The sequence below is a fragment of the Acanthaster planci genome, linkage group LG09 (genome assembly GCF_054643075.1).
Source record: "Acanthaster planci isolate LZ-2023a linkage group LG09, COTS_SCS, whole genome shotgun sequence".
In the NCBI taxonomy this organism is placed as follows: Eukaryota; Metazoa; Echinodermata; class Asteroidea; order Valvatida; family Acanthasteridae; genus Acanthaster; species Acanthaster planci.
In genome coordinates, this window is record NC_141785.1 from 7468084 (window position 1) to 7485517 (window position 17434).

The following is a 17434-nucleotide window of genomic DNA, read 5'->3' on the forward strand; positions in this document are numbered from 1 at the left end:
GGGGGGTACCTTCAGTACCCGAGGCAGGAACCAGACTATCATCCCGGCTCATTCAGTAGTTCATTGGCAAAGACTTTACACATGTAGAGAGGGAGAATGACGCACGCCATAGTTTCACACAACATTTTATGAAATATGACACAGTAACGAAAAGAAAGTCTGTCACCAAAACGAGACTATTGCTCAATTCAACTACACAGGACAGAGCTGTTTATTTTGTTCCACTCAATAGCCACTGACTATCTAAAACATCCACAAACAAATGGAAATCCATTCAATTTTTTTTAACCAGTCGATAATAATTAATGCCCCAAAATAGTTCTATTTCCAGAGAAATTACATGACATACGTCAGTGTGAAAATTCCTAGGCAAGCACATGATGTATTTTTTCAGCTAAAATAACTTTTACTGCAATGAAACCTAGGGGAGGGGTTTTTCCCTTAACTCATTTTACACCCCAACCTAGTGCCCTATAATATCAAACCTCCAATATTTAACCAACATCAACATTAAGGCAACAATTTTGGCAAGGCATCAAGAAAATTTTTAACATCTACTTTGTTGGTGTGAGTAGATCAGGCAAGTACTTAATTTAAAAAGGCCCATAAAAATTGAACAAGTTATTCACTTCTCTTTGAGAATTGTGTGAAATAAGCTGCTGTCAATTAAAAATATTAAAAGAAAAACCCTGATCAAAACTCTAAGGTGAGAGACAATTTAATGCATTTTTTTAATTTCAAAATCTATTCTATCAAAAATTATACACTTTATATAAAGGCTCTAATTTATGAAAATAAAAATGAAAGCAAAAGGTTGAATCTAATTCTGGGGATACAAAATTTGTGCTTTTAGCTATTATTTGTTTTAGTAATTAAAGCATACTAACCTTTACATTAAAATGTTTACATGGAAATATTTTAACATCTCATTTTAACATGTCAACATTTCTGTCAACAAAAATACTTTAATCACGTGTAAATTGTGTAAAATTGTGTAAAATATTACTTTATTTGTTTCTTCAAAATGAATACATCAGTTTTGCCATGCTTGATATTTTGGAAACTTAGCATGCATGTGCAGACACTCCCTATTATATCAAATGTGAAATCTGAAGTCAATCAGACAAACAGTTTTGTTTTGTCATTTGAAGGCTACATGTGTGCCACCCCGCATGCAATAAGCACCATAGTGGAAAAAGTATACACTTTTGGCTGACCTGTTTTGGAAAATGGGCTGTGTGCAAGACAGGTATGTTCAATTTTCACAAAATTAGTGTCAAAATGATTTCTCAGAGTTACTCTAAAACTTCTTAAAGAATCAGCAAATAATGAGGGGCAAATTCTGTCCCTCCTGGCTCTTTTAAAAATCAAGTTTATGTATTCCTGTTTGTTTTCTCTCTTAGAACATTTAGTTCTATTTTTAATACTGTGCTCCTGGCTCTTTTAAAAATCAAGTTTATGTATTCCTGTTTGTTTTCTCTCTTAGAACATTTAGTTCTATTTTTAATACTGTGCTATGTCACGATGTGTAATACTGGTCTACTTTTTGTAGAAGATGCCAAGATAGTCTTGTATACATACACCATATTTTGTATCACTTCAAGACAAAACTTTAGGCTTGCTTTTTCAAAGTAACTATTGAACTTAACGTCTTCAAATCTTCATCCAGTGACACTCTAATCATGAATGTAAGTAAAAACCATATCTTCAATCCACTCCTGACACTGTACTTCATAACCTGTTCTTTGCAGAGCTACACAACTCACAAAGTGACATACCCACAACACACTTTTACAATCTCTGATACTAACTACCCATCACCACACAAACCTTCAAGAAGTACATGTATTACTTTTCACTATCTTTGCACTAGAGATAAAAACTTTTCAAACAGATTAGCAATAGCAGCTACAACAAAAGTTTTGAGGAACAAAGAGTTCAAACTATATTGGTATATTTTCGGTATATTTTCAAATCAAACGGCTTTCTTGGTAACAGTCACTGACGGAAATGTATCATTTCACCTCACCATGTTCACTACGTAGCAAACCTTTTAATGCAATCACTAAAAAGGGCTGATCATCTCAATTGAATGTCAACATTTTTCATACAAAGCTAACACGCAAGGTCTTTTAAAAAATATGCATTGAAAGAGGCTAACATTTTACATATGTTCTATGCCACAGCAGTATGAATTCATTGATCCCCTCCACTCATTTCAAAACACACACCCATGTCAAAGAAAAAAACGCCCAATTCAGCTTTATAGTTGTAGTGGATTGAAAGTCATGACCTAAACCGTAGAGAATGCTCAAGTAGAATTTATTATTGTACACAGATTTAACCACTTCCTGCCGGGGAGTCCGGGATCGGAGATGTATGGTTTATATGGGTGGCCGGGGTCTCCGAACTTGGACAAAGGAAACAGGGCCCTGTAACAAAAGACCGTACTCCGAACAAAAGTCCAGGCTGCTGGGCATGACGGACATTTTTCACTCTCAAAAGTGGTGATAATCCAGCCTTGTTTTGAAACCGTATATCAGGGTTTGGGGCATTCAGAGCAAATAGATTTCCACCAGGGACAAACGCGCTCCACCACCGCAGCGATGAGCCCCCAACACCACTGCACACTAATCTGGCCCCTATTGAAAAGAGGTCAGCAGTGCACTAAGCCAGGTTTGTGAACAAAAGACAGTTATACAACACCGCACAATCTGGGCTCTGTTTACAAGGCTGCTGGCCTGGCTGAAATAATCGGGCGTCAATGAAGGTCACCTGTCAATTTAGACTAGTGCCTAAAGATTACTTGGTGCAGCTATAAACAACCGTTAAATGAAATGATGAATTTTTGAAGGATTTTGAAAACGAAAAAAAGATAGTCATGCCGGCTCAGCATCATCAACATTGAAAAATGCCCCGTCATGAAGTGGTTAAAGGTGCATATGTAAAAAAAAATGTAAATGCACTTGGAAACTACATAAATAAGATGTCTCTTTCTTTGGGCGCATGTAGCCAAGCTGCGCGTGATGCGACTGTGCGCATTTAAGAGCAATAGAAAATAATATCGATTGTGGGTTCTATCGAATTAAGAAGTGGGGAGATGTTCTGAAAACGGAATGTTTTGGGGGGAGATGGAGAATGGATGGGGAGAGTAAGCATCATAAGAAAAACGAGTGTATTTGCAAGGCACAGATGAAGAATTAAATGGGCTGATTCAGCCTTATCTGTGACCCAAGACGGTGTTGTCGTACTAGTCTTGCGTATTTAATCTCGTAGTACTGTCAGCCCACCTCACCTCCTCACTGAGATTTAAAGTCGATGTGCGACGAAATTGAAAAGCTGTTGTATCCTTTGCACTACGGATCGACGACACTTCATAGTGACATATTTTGGGAGGTTACATCAACTAGCAGAATTGATGATGAGTCTTTTTCTCAAGTCTTGAGTTTACTGACATATCAGATGGTACAACAAGAATTCACCTTAAGTACTAAACCTGTACTGACTGAGTATTTTGGATGAGTAAGTGCATGATGAGTTTTGGGTGGATTGTATGCAGGATATATTGAGTATCAACACAAGAACTCAAACCTTATCCATGACTTCTTGGAGAAACAAATCCTGTAACATTTCAGCAGTCATTCTTGTCAAGGCATTAAGCTAACTCCCTGAGATAAAATGTAAACTTGTATATGTACCAGTTTCAAAGGCTCAATTTCTACTCAGAGAAGAACTCAACTACAGTACTGCTTTGCTGAAATATACTGCTTCTCGGAAGTATTTTGCTAATCTGTGCATCAAAACTCCATTTCATCAAACTTAATTTTGTCCCAAGTACTGTGCCACATGTAGCCATCACAACAGCTAGTAAAGAGCATTTGTGACCAGATCCCACAAAATGGGTCTTAAGGCCATTTCTTTTTTTTTTTAAGAAAACTTGATTTCGTTTACATTGGAAAGAACAAACTCGTCTCCTCATTTTGACGAATCACTTGGTGTATATGGTATCCTGACAAAAATCAGGATACAATTATCTGGGTGGAAATTGTTCAGGGTTGCAACTTATTTGGACTGTGCAAGATTCCTTTATGGGCCTCTTGCTAAGAGAAGCTCTGGGGACCTCTGACATATTTTGTCAGGCTGGGACGCATTCTTATAATTAACTACTTTCAATTGGGTGCTGTGGCAAGGGATAGAAGCAGCAGAAGGGTGGGGGTAGGGAAGGAGCGGGGATCAATAATCCATAGAGACGTGAATACTTCTACAGCTGCCTAGTAACCTTGCTTTTACTATTCCTTGGGGAGGCTGTTCTGGGGGCTCTTCTGCTGACACACCCCCAGGTCACTCTTTACTGCTCGATGCTGCATCTGTTGAATCTGGAGGGATGATGTCCACCGCATAGAACACCTTCTTGCTCTTGACCCAGCTGAAGCTGTTGTCAAAGACGGCCACATCTGAGAAACAAAATCAAACAAGTCACTCAGACCAAGATGCTACCAAACCTTTACTTGCCTTATTAAACCTTTACAGGGAACGTAAAACACCAGATTTGCCTTTGTGCATATTTTCTATACAAGGTAAAAGTGATCACTTTTTGAACAAAGCAAGAATAGCCTTTGGAAAGGACCTTTGATGTACCCAGAATTGTGATGACTCAATTCAATAACTCAAGTTTGAGTCATAATTTTTGGCAGCTTGACTTGAGTTCCCACAGGTAACTGACTCAACAAGACTCAATACACTGCAAGCAAGCAACTCGACTCAAGTTAGAAAATAAGTGATTCATTTCCAAAATGCTAAATGTACAAGTCTCACTACATGTGAACAAGTCTGAATGAAACTATCATGCATAACCGTTGAATCCCATACCTGTCTCTTTATTTCCTAATTTATCAAATTTAACACATGGCATTCAAGTAGTAACGTCTCAAATTGCCACCAGCATAAATCTGACTTGACCCAAACTCCCTGTAACACAATTTGACTCACTTCATGGCCTGATGACTCAACTTGAGTAACAAATGTCTGTGATTCATTACAACACTTGCTGTACCCAGGAGCATAAGGGGCACTCCAAATGTACTCACAGGTTCCAACTTGAGCGCATTCCACCAACCCGCTTTCGGGGACCAGATGAGAGGTGAACCGGGTGCTTGGCAGAATTTCCACCAACCGAGTGGAACCATCCGAAGTTGTTTCTTTGCGATAGACCCCAAAGGCGATGTCATCCTTGTCAGTGTGGAACTCCCACCTGAATGGAGGGCGGAAAAGAAGACAGTTCAATGACAACAATCTTGGAGCAAGCTTGATCAAAAACTATGGTTATTAATTCAACAAACTCTGAATGAATACACACCAGTCAACAATGGTTGGAGTGGCCTCGTCAAGCCTTGACCTTAAACTTTTTTAACTAGCCTACTGGTCAATTCAACCTATCTTCTTTTCACTTGCCCACAGAAATGTTCACTAGCCCACTGAACATTCTTTAAGCAAAGATAACTTTTTTTTAACTGTGAAGTCTTGCCATCAATTTTACAACTTTAAAAAAATGGAGTATTCAAACCTGCTGCAATTTACAACAGCAACATACAATCGATTTAACATTTTTTTCATCTCCACAATTATGACAAATGACAGTTCTTATGTGTAGGCTTTTCTTTACTAGCCTGCCAGGCAAGTTTAAGTAAGTGCAGCAGTTTTGACTAGAATTTGTATGCTAGTTTAATGCTAAGGTTGAAGCTTAAGTCTAGTCGACTGCTCTGCTGGACCAGTCTCATAATGTATACTGCACTGCTCATTATAAAAAGCAATACTGCTCCAAAGTTCCAGTGACATTTCATTTGGGACTGATTTTCTGATTTCCTTTTCAAAATGCACCCACATGTAGTCAGGTATGTGAGTGAAGGTAATAATGATTTACTAGAACTTATCGACTTTGAAGAATTTTTCCAGTGTTTATGTGGGATTTTCTGAGATTTGTTTAATTGTGCCAAGTTAGGGAAAAAAGTTTCCGGGTGTCACTGTTTTTGAATTTTGACTAAATTTCATGTCACTGGAACTGTTCGCAGAGGTTCAACAGCATGCATTATAAAGTTAATAGTACCAGTTTTTATTTGGGGGAATTTGAAAAGTTTATTCAAAGAGGTTTGGCCCCAGTGGTGTAGCTAGGATTTTAGGGGGGGCACCAGCTTTCAGTGGTGTGGTTTTCTGGGGGTAAGTTATGTTAGCCTTGTTCAATATCCCTTCATCCATTTTTTTTAGGGGGGGCACCAAGAACTTGTGGGGGGGCACATGCCCCTCCAGGCCCCCCGTGGCTACGCCACTGGTTGGCCCCACTGCACAAGGAATGTCAAGGGTAATGTCAAAGAGCGCCAATTCAGGGGAAACAACTGTATCCTGTAAACAACTGCAAAGATTTTGACTGAACTGTACCGAAGGGCAGAGGAGGGCACCGTTACTTCCAGAGGAATCTGCAGCTTAGCACCACTAGCAACGGTCTCTTTCTTCAGGTGAATGGAGCTGGCCAACTGTAGCTCCTTGAGGTAGTAGGACTTGGGCACTTTACCTCCGTACTTGATCTGCATAAGACAGCGGTGTGTATTTAAGGCCAGTACGGGAACCGGACACCCTAAACCATGGGTACTTATGTGCCCCTTAAAAAATTGTCCTAAATTCAAAGAAAAGGTTTGAGTTTTGCTTCGCAAAAAACCTTGTATTATTTGTTATGTACCTCTGCCATTGGGAAAATGTCACGATGAATTGTATTAAAATTCACAGGACATGAAAGTTTTGAATTGAAAAAAAAATACACTACCATAAACTCTTTTCTTCTGTTTTTTTTTCATTCTACAATTTACTAATCCTGCATGTTACCAAACCTTACAGAAGGAGTTGCAAGTACCCAGGGCCATTGTTTGACTTATGGTTAAGGCCCTGCACTAAAGTTCATATGGGCGCCCTCAACTGTTTTTATGCGGCCTAATGTCCATTTTCATCAGCATGCCAAAACTGAGTGAAACATCAGAACCAAGAGCTTAGTTTATTCTTGCTCATGTGAATTGAAACAAAATTTTGGGGGAAAAAATGGCCAAGACACTCATTTTGTGGGATCCGTTTGGATCCCACAAAATGAGTGTCTCGGCCATTTCTCCCCAGAAAAATTGTTTTCATTTTCAGTCCGCTGCGAACTTTTGTTTTTGAGAATTACTAATTTCTGCAAGGTTTGTACGGCTTTGTACATGAGAAATATATATTGCAAATTGACTAAAAGGCCAACCATTTAAGAGCCTTCTCTGGTCACAGTTATTCCTTTAGTGAATTGAACGATGCAGAAGCAAGCAGTAGTTTCATATCCAACCACAGCTTCTCTTTGCATAAAGGCATTTCCATGTGGGGAGAAACGTAATATTAATGCAAATTGTTTGCCTTTACAACTTGCTAAATCTTGAAAACATTACATCACAGACTCATTTTTTCCCATTTACACAACTACGCCCAAATCTCCCCAAATCTTATGTTATCTTTCCTCCAAGGTCTCTTCAATAGTGACTCGGGTAAAATACTGGCATTTAATTTTTTCCCTCCCTCGCAGAAAAATTAATTTACATGTACCTTGTCACTACACTTTGGGTCGCCGTTATCTACCATTGTGCCGCCGTAATGTTTGGGTAGCTGGTCTGGACTGATAACCTCCAGTAATTTACTTCTGTAGTTACCTGGGAGGAGAACACCATTACAAACTTTGTATAATGTTGCATAAAGGGATTTGACAAGCAGATAGCAATACTTAATTCAGGTCCCTGTACCAGGGTGAAAACGTGGCTCTATAATCTATTTATGGTAACTCAGTTGCAGGCCCCATTCAAACTGCACGGTGGCCATGGGAGAGCATTGCTGCGATGCCCCCATGCACTGGCTGCAGTGCCTTCCATGGCAAACCCTATTTCAAGTTGGCAGCCATGCCAATACTTACAGTGGAATCTGCCTTACGAATCCTATGTTACCAATACTGTAGTTGCTGTGAAAGTTTTGACCCCCTAAAAAGGTAAAGCCAAGGTCAGTAAATTGTTGTTGAACAAATTCATTTAAAAAGGCCTAAGATTGTAAGATTAGTAGCCTGTAAGCTTGCGGGCCAAACAATGTCTTTACATGCATGCCAAATTTCAAAAATATCGGCAATGAGACAGTTGAGAATTTTAGGGGCAGAAATGTCACAAAAATCTTGCCCATCACAAGCCAGTGTTTGTAAAGTCCTACACTGTGAAGAACTGTGGCTGTGGAATGTTGTGCCATTTTTTCATTCTGGGCCAAAAATACCATCAATTTTTAAGCCGAAAATAATATTTGTGTCTGGGTCACAATAATACTGGTGCCAACTGATTTAAGGCAAGGTTACTGATATGAAGCAGATACTAGACCCAATCATTATGGTTTTATCTAGAACTGGGAAATCTTGTTCTAACAATAAGTATGGTCCTGGAGTCAATGAAGACAAAGTTTAACCTTTGGATTAGAGAGACTGTAGATAAGTCAGAGCTACAACTCACCCCCAAAGAATTTGACCTTTGTCCTCGTGTCCGAGCTGAGGAAGGGCTTGAAGAGATTGTAGCCCACTGACACCATGGAAGGTGCTAAAATGAAACAAAACCGTTTACTGCCAAGGAAATGTGGTCGTTATGAGGCACTATGGACTCTTTAATTTTCAGAAAAGGCCCCACGTAACCTGTACAGACCAAATCATGCTTTGCATGCCCTAATATTCTCCATTATTAGAGAATTTAGGTCCACAAAATGTTTAGGGTTTAAATGAAAACAGGGCAGAGGGTTGCAATAGGACTGTTTGTGTTACTGTGGACACTTTGATAAACATTGGGCCCTCTGAATTGCTCCAGTTTGCAACAGAGTGTAGGTATCATTTTCCAAAATGGTATGAGGTTTCAAGAACACTCTTAGGGGTGACAACCCTTCAAAAGTCATTGGTTTACCCTGCAAAGAAATAATCAGGGAACGAAAGATGAGGAAATTAGCTCTTATCTTATGGTTATCTGAAACAACTTATAGAGTTGAGTATTTTTCCCACATAATTTAAGTGAGGGTGTTTATCACTGTTGTCTGCAGCCATTTTTTTAATGGCATTCCATTTTAGCCAACGAGTACCTGTTTGTGCACAGAATACAGTGGCCTGAAGATTTCGCTTTACGTAAATGCGTCTGATCTTCATATCAGTTAGTCAGACAAATGGCGAAAGTCCTTGTCAGTTGACAAGATTTGAAAGCCAAATTTACCATTGATGACGAAACACTGGTACAGGGTCTCGGGGTAGTTTGCTTCAAACTTGCTAAGCACATCAAAGTAGACATTCAGGAACGGCATCCAAAGATGACTGAGGCCCACCTGGTCAAGATCCAGGATCATGGTCAGGTTATCGATTCTCCGGCCATGCTGTGGAAGAGATTATGCGTAGTGTATAGGTCCACGGGCCTGTGTAGGCCCCTGGACCTACACAGGCCCAAGGACCTACAGAAACATGATAGGCCTGTGGACCCACCGATCGGCCTATGGATCAACAAGGGCCCATGGCTCTACAAAAGTCTGTAGGTCTACACAGGCCTATGGATCTACTAGGTCCATGGATCTATAAACAAGGATGCATTTTAGATCAATTGGAAAAATGCAGTGCTGATATCCGCGACCAAGTTTCTCTACAGCAGTTGCACACCTCAAAATGGCAACAAATTTGTGGCAGTTATTGGACATAGAGTGTACTTAAAAGAAGTTCACCTTTGTCTAAATGTACCTCTTTTTTTTTTTTTTACAGATTTAAGGGAGAGCAAAAAATCAGAAAATTCTTTTCAAAACAAGGCACACAATTCCCCAATGGAAACAAATACTGCTCCCAAGTGCCAAGCTGTTCCGAATGGGTCTTCCATGGTCCCAATCAGGATAGGCATTTTAATTGGAGAAACACTTGTGATTTGAGATGCTCAAAACCATTTGGATTCCAAGTCTCCCTACACTGATAAGCACCTTTTTGGTTTGTTCCTCGAACCTCTGATAGATGGCTTCACATATCCTCAGCTTGTACCGGACAAAGTCGTCCTTGGTGCTGGAGTAGATGATACCTTTGCAGTCCACGCTGCCGTAGGCTTCGTAGTAGATAGGCCGTCCCTCCTTGTCCTCCCCAAACAGCCCACCAATCATGTGCTTCTCCAGGACCTGTCTCAGAGAGAGTCAGGAGGTTTGTTGGCCAGCCGTTCTGGAGAGGTTACTCTTACTTATCTAGTACCCCTGTTCTGGGGTGTAAATGATATCACCGTTCAAGATAAAACATCATAAGCGTCAAGATGTTCTCCTGTGAAGTCATTTATATATAGAAGCAATCATTGCAGGGGCACAATGCTAATGTGCAAGTGGTATGCGTGTTGAATACCTCTTCAACCAAAAGTACACTGTGACTTGCCAAAATCTACGCATGGTCAAGTTTACAACTGGCACACAAAGTGTGGGGCCACCAAAGTTAATGCTGTTTCCCCGGATTAGCCTGTGCATGAGTCCATTTTCTGTATTCTGGACAGACTTCAGGACTGCACTTATGTACATTTATGACTTAAAATTCCAGTAAAATGTGGTCAAAATTATGAACCAGCTACCAGGGTTCAGTTATTACAATGCTTAGCGACTGGTAGATCAAGACAACATGCATGAGGCTTTAGCATCTTTGGAGTGCAAACAAACAGTAATGAAAGGGCAGGACAGCCCCAGCACCTAGACGTTTATCTCTAGTGGTTTGTGAACTTTAAAAGCTGAGCAACTTGTTTCATTCATCCATTTTTTCGCTCGTGGAGTTATAATGAGTGACAACATTGAATCTTAATGTGTGACAAAATTGGATGGGTCGTTTTGGTCAGGCAAACTCAGGACTGCACGACTCTTACCTCAGGTGCTTTCCATTCTGCTACGATGTATTCAATGTTCCACTCTTTACAGAAGGAAATATGCTGCAGAATCAACATGTTTTAAAACATTTGATCACAACTGATCTTTCTCATAAAATGAAATAAAAACAAGACAAGTTGATCTCTTTGAAACCTTAACAAAGTCAAGACTACAAGCCAATAAGTTCACCAGCCGTTCATCACATGTTAAAAACAGTGCAAATCATTTCATTTGGCACACTATAAATACAAGAAAATGAAGAAGAAAGACTTGTCACATAAAATATAGATTTTTGAGGGGATGGGAGGTTTGGAGAAGCTGGACACTGTGTGAAAACACAGGCTGCTCCTCATTGGAGTTAGTCTTAACACTTGATATGCAAGTCTGTTGCAGTTGGTATCTACTCTTATACTAACACAAACTGTATTGACTTGGAATTAGTGCCTTCAACTTGTCAATCAACAAAAGCACACTAACTTCCAGTATTCACTGCTTTCCATTTTATTTTCTCAATCTATTTTCAATTTTGAACACTGACACTCTTCCAACCATGGAGGACACAAATTTAATACAAATAATGACTTCTCCCTTTTGTTGCACATAGTAGCAAATTCAAAACAATAAAGCTCGCTGAAAATGGTCACTTTGTGTCTGGTATTTTGTTTAATATCTCAGTACAAAGCTATATCTATTTAGATTTGCCTATTACATGTAATTTCCCTTTTCTTGCATGTGTGTTTTTGCCTCATGAAACTTTTGATGAGCAATTATATGAGCTTGTAATCAAAACTTACATTTCGTAGCATCTTTTCTGCTTTGTCCAGGTCAAATGATCTTGCTGGGTTTTTTTCAAATGGAAGAAACAAGGAAAGTAAAAAAGTAAATTATAAATACACAAACTGCAACAATGCACAACAGAAATGTACAGACCGTGTTTGACTGACTAGAATTACTTCTTCACTTCACTTCATGAAATGTACAGAGCCAGAAATCCCATAATTAAGCTGGTAGTGTCGTGCAAAGACTTACATTTTCCAACAAGCGAAGTGCAAAGTGGCATTTGTAGCCTCAGGGTATTTTTTCAAAGCAATGATAATATATCAACAATAACATGCAACAACTTGCATTCAACAAATGGAAAACTTCCTTTCATCAATGAAGTTCTTATTCTTTTTGGCTGGTACAGAACGCTCGTGACAATAATACCAGGAACCATCATAAAGCCTGTTGATTTACAGGCCAATAACATGAACTGTCTGATTACTGCACAAGCTGAAGCCATCACTACATAAATTGCAGCCTGGCTCTTTGACTTGCTTGAAAAATTGATGTTTTTGCTTTTACCTCGAAGCCATCGTAAAAGGTTGTGATCATCATGCTCTGCCGTCAATATATCTGAGATTCTTTCACGGAACTGGGAAAAGAATTCACGAAGAATGATGCAAAGTTTGATGTCTATGGTTAAATACAATAAATGGTCCACTCAAGGCACAAATACATGTACAAGGACTTTATTCCAAACATAAGTTGTGCAAACACACTATGGCAATTTGCCAGATTCTGGGTTTTTTAAGTATAAATAATATGCTAACTCAATGTTTGAGACTTGCCTTAAAGTACTTAAAAACAACACACACTGTTTTATCAAATTACTGCACAGAAACATGTTTTATCACAGTAGCAAACAAGAGTGAGTTCACCTCATCATGAGTCACACACACTCGATATATGAGTTTCAGCAGGTTGTAGAGGTCAAAAGACTTCCAAGTTATTGATGAGTCCAACTACTGCAGTCAAGTTTAAGTCATCCAAGGTACATGGATACGTCAGGCAAAATGGATCCACCATGTATGTACATGTATCATGTACGTCAGAGTCATGAATCATACAGACTTTAATCTATTTATTTACTGCAGCAGGTTCCGAAAAGTTTATCCAATTTTTCTTCTGGACAGGTAAGGACACTGAGGAAATTCACACTAACGAGCATTGCCTGATTTTTGTCTGACTTACGCAGTGAGTAGTAAATGTCAGTCTAAATGTGCATGTTGTACTGAATTCCCTATGGGGCAAGCTTCAGCTCATGTTAAATTATTCTCCAAATGGAGTTAATTAGGACATGTTGGAGGATCTGAGCCCCCTTCATGTAAAAGCTTGTTTACAATTTGAATTGAGTCTTGACCAAGTCCAAATTTGAGTCTTAAGATCTGTTACTGTCATAAGAATTGCATCACTTACCAGCTTCAATTTCTCTGCCTGTTTTGGGCTGAGGTCCCCAACACGTCCACTCATTTTCTCAGTTCTGTATAATCCGCTCACTGACAAGAAACGAAAATATAAATATGATATATATTTATATATAAAGTCCTGGAATGAGTTTCTATACTGTTGGGAAAAAAAGGAACAGAGAAACATAAATGATTAGTCAGCTGAAATATGAAACCAGTAGACTCTTATAACATATAATCCAACTTACACACCTGTTCACATCAGTGTCTCAATTGTCATAACAAAGTTATTCATCATATGCGGCACACATGCAGTAACATTTTCTGGGTTTGTGATGAAACATTACAACTCCACCAAGAGCGATGTAATTTTATGTTTGGTTATGAAACACAGTGCACATGGAGACACTTCATCACTTCATGTCCATGCATATGACACAGGTGGATTCTTGTGCAAACTTCTTGTGTGTACATGAAAGACGATTCAATTTTATAACTGCTGTAGGAAACCGTTGTAGAATTTTACAAACGTCGCGTCAGCAATGCTATCTGCAATTCCAAATTATTCTGATGTGACTGTACAAAATTCAATTAAAAAATAAGGCCTAAAATTTTTTTTTAAAAGGCTGGGGTGGAAGGGGGAGGCAAAACCAATTACAAGACAAAACCAAAAGAGTGGATCGGTATACCGGTATGTTTAAGGCAGTCTGACAGAAAACAGTACCAGGTACGTCAAGTGAGAAAATGCAATCACAATGCTAAGAAAACAATGATTCAGAAAATCATGGCCATTTGGGAAATAAGAAAGAGACATCCTTTTAAAAGTATCAGTGTAGAGTTGATCATTTTCAGTATAAATCCCAAAGACCAACCAATCAAACTGTTGATAGAAAGCATGCTCAAGTGGCTTAATTTAAGAAAGAAATCAATGACTTTTGAAACTCCTTGCAAATTAAGTTATTCCTTCGGGCATGCTTTACACTTTGGAGAAACTGGGAAATGCATGTCATTTTAAGAGATTTTACAAGAAGACAGTCCCCCGTAAGTTCTAACCTGTAATTAGGCGAATTAACCAATCGGTGTAACAAGGTCCCCGGACAAAATCATGTGGGGTATTTTGAGAATCATGTCACAAGATCGACATACTTGAGAACATGGGAGATGTTCTCAAAATACACATACTTACAGCATTATCAAACATCAATGAGTGTGTTTATAGCAGCCTTCTAGAGCATTTCAGCTAACGTTGCTGACAACAAGAAATGCACAAATGATAAATCCTGAACTCTACTCAGCTCTCTCCATTACCTCATAGAAAAATCACTTACAGTACGCAGGCCTGAATTGAAATGAACAATGATTAACAAAGCTTGAAAGCTGCAGCAATGTGCCGTGAAGGCAGCGCATGGTGTTCAAAATAGATCCTGTCATTGCATATATAAAAGACTGAAGGTCAATCAGTCTTACCAGACAGAACAATGGACACAAGGGCTATTGACACTAGAATGAATACTGAGGTGCATGTATGAGGAGAGTAAACAGAAGTATAGCACCAATCCCAGTCACAGTAGTTTATACAGTTCAGCATACCCCATTACTAAATTGTGATAAAGAAAGTTCTCAGTGTTCTTCAGTTTTCTTGTGGCTCATGCCCAGCAGAATGTATCAAAAACAAGCCAAGTTACCATCCTTGGTACAAACAAAAACTAGGCTCTGCCATCAGCACAATATTGCCAATCTTGACAACTTGGCAGATCACAGGGGCCAGCCCAAATGCAGTGGTTGGAATCATCAAAAATATAGACACCGTTAGTTATTTTTAGAACTGTAAGGTTTTGAAAATACACATATATGTAAACCTTACAGTTCTTGAAGTACCAGCAATCGAGTCCAAAGGGGGATCGAGGGGGGTAACATCATAGATACATGGACATGAGAACATTAGGACCTAGTTTAATTTGAAGTTGAACTGACAGTGCAAATTTGTATTTTATAAAAAATCCCAAACCATTTCATTAATATTGGCCAACTTCAACCAACTAGGAAATACAGACGAGATCTAGAACTCTTTATTGGAATAAGTGGAGATTTGAGTGCTCACCACAAATCCATTACTGAGACAGAATGGGTGCTCAGTCCAGAGTTTATAAGGTTACTGCAGAGAGCTGTAGAGAACATTGCTTTGCAGTGGCTGATGAGTGTGTTGGGTGGCTGAGAGTCTTACAAGGGTAAACAGGCAACTGAAATGTGCACGAATGAGGATTGCCTGAAGGAAGTTACATGTACATAACGGGAGCTGCTTCCTACATGTACATACTCTACACAGGAAAATGAGCCAATGACATTAATTAAAAGAAACAAGTTTGGAATTATAGGGTCTACAGATGCAATGTAATTTCTCTCAATCAAAAACTCTTGACAATGCACCTACACATCTCATTTACCTACCGGTATAGAAGCTGATTATAGGCTTGCTGTTTCACAAGGAATTTGGATATCTTTTCGGTTTTCCCACAAACTTACACATTTATATCATCCCTGAGAAAAACAACAAAATTACACTGATTTTCCAACACACAATGAACTAAAGTCTGATATTTTGCTGAGATGAATTTCCTTTTCTTTAGTGATAAATTGTTGTTCAAGTGCATGATACTCAACAATCCAGCAACTGTTTCTCAGAATTGTTTTCAATTAGCAAATATGGTTTCACAAATTGAACATTAAACAGCCTATAAAATAAACAGTGTCTGCCCTGAGTTGCACCACAGCAACGGCAACCTCAGTTCTCTGGAACTGCATGGACAATTGTTCAGTATTTACAAACAGTTTTTCAGCATAAAAAAAAAAGTTTTTCAATCCTCAAAAGCCAAAAGGCATGTAGTTTCATACATGTCTACTGCGTAGAAGAGGGGACAAATGCAAAGCCTGTGTTATAAAAATCTATGGATCGTTTGAAGTATACCTTTATTACAACTGTGACCCGTATGGATGACCATCTGTGTGCCCAAATTAAGATGCACCCTGTACATGCACAAGTTTTTTCCTTCTTTTTTGGGGGTCTTTCTGTTGTGTAACAATATCTTTTATTTTTTTAAATCACATCCTTCATTTATGCAATTATTTCCCTTTTCAGATTTGGCACGGATGACTTTTTTAAGGGAACTAAGTAAAGTCCAAATTTCACAAGGTCTGAATCTCATCTCATGAAGTGACTTGGACCCTGGAACCATACAAAGATAAGAGCAAAGATTGCCAAGTCTTAAAATTTAAAAACATTAACTCCACATTATCAGTTCCAATCCAATATAACAAAGAAAGACCATGGACTGGTTCCCAATTCAATATCCACTGACTTAAATTTTAAACAAAATTCACATGGGCCTACTGTACACATGTACAATTTGGAATTTCTTCCACATAAATGGCACATATCGTAACATTTGAGACACCTTTGCTATGACACTAGACAGCTCAACCCTCAAATGATCTTGTTAGGCGTAATCAGTCAATCTACGGGATCAATCCTTAGTCTCTGTCGATAACTTCACTTTCTGAAAATTGCATTTTCATTGATCATTCCAATTCAGTGCACAGATGCAGAAGATTGTTTCTAAAAGTTAGAGATTTCGTACAGGAACAGGATTAACCACAGACTGACTGAAACTAGCGTATGATCTCGCGCTGATTAACCGATCGCACCCAACATTAGGCAAATTCAACCCTTTTCGACTGCATTTTAAAGATGTATGCATATGATAAGAATTATTTCACACTCCTTCCTTTTTTCCTCCATAAAATAAACAAAAAAAAACTTTAAAATGTTAAACATTTGTAAGAAGTTTTAAAATTAAGTAAAACTACGCTTTCGGGAGATCAAAACCTTACCTCAGTAAGAATCCATCCGATTTTCAATGAATAAAACGCTATCACAAATCCTCATTCCAAAGTCTAAAATTCATAATTACAAAACAGCCGGCCACAGTTTAGTACATGTACTAATGCACCTCCGTCTTGCATGCTGTACACTGGTGGTACAGTGCCCTCTCTAGTCAAGACAGAGTAAACCTATGTTAAGATTTTATCCGGGCTCTACTAAAATCACTGTATGATAGATAACAGCTCAGCTGGTGCGAGGGAGCTAGAGTGCCCAATACTGACAGGCCACTGCTCGGACTAAACCCTTCCGTGCAAAGTGCAGTCTCATTTAGATAAACCTCTTCGGTACGTGCCTCCCATTATTTTGTGTGAAAACTAAACGCTTGGAGGGG

At 38.9% G+C, this 17434-nt stretch overlaps 1 protein-coding gene across 4 annotated transcripts; it reads right to left on the bottom strand.

The window, feature by feature from the left end:
* Window positions 1-183: 183 nt before the first annotated feature.
* Window positions 184-17383, bottom strand: LOC110988320 (SEC14-like protein 2). 4 transcript variants are annotated; one of them, XM_087141479.1, is made up of 13 exons: window positions 17052-17383; window positions 15612-15701; window positions 13174-13253; window positions 12280-12349; window positions 11730-11773; window positions 10935-10997; window positions 10027-10215; window positions 9285-9441; window positions 8547-8630; window positions 7612-7715; window positions 6433-6578; window positions 5088-5251; window positions 184-4454 (listed from the first exon to the last, which is right to left on the bottom strand). In XM_087141479.1, exons 3-13 carry the CDS (start codon window positions 13225-13227, stop codon window positions 4342-4344), a joined length of 1188 nt encoding a protein of 395 aa, XP_086997605.1. In that variant the 5' UTR covers window positions 13228-13253; window positions 15612-15701; window positions 17052-17383; the 3' UTR covers window positions 184-4341. The 4 variants fall into 4 exon arrangements, with proteins under 4 accessions (XP_086997605.1, XP_086997604.1, XP_022107386.1 ...); XM_087141478.1 differs by having other exon boundaries at window positions 13174-13249; window positions 15608-15701; XM_022251694.2 differs by lacking the exon at window positions 15612-15701.
* Window positions 17384-17434: the final 51 nt, after the last annotated feature.

What these genes read in the sequence shown, in the direction of transcription:
- LOC110988320 (XM_022251694.2), bottom strand. Translation starts at nt 13,227, where the DNA reads ATGAGTGGACGTGTTGGGGACCTCAGCCCAAAACAGGCAGAGAAATTG. An exon ending in CCAGTGTTTCGTCATCAATG is followed by an intron (nt 8,631 to 9,284) that starts GTAAATTTGGCT and finishes GTTTCATTTTAG; the next exon opens with CACCTTCCATGGTGTCAGTG. An exon ending in AAAGGTCAAATTCTTTGGGG is followed by an intron (nt 7,716 to 8,546) that starts GTGAGTTGTAGC and finishes TTCTCCTCCCAG; the next exon opens with GTAACTACAGAAGTAAATTA.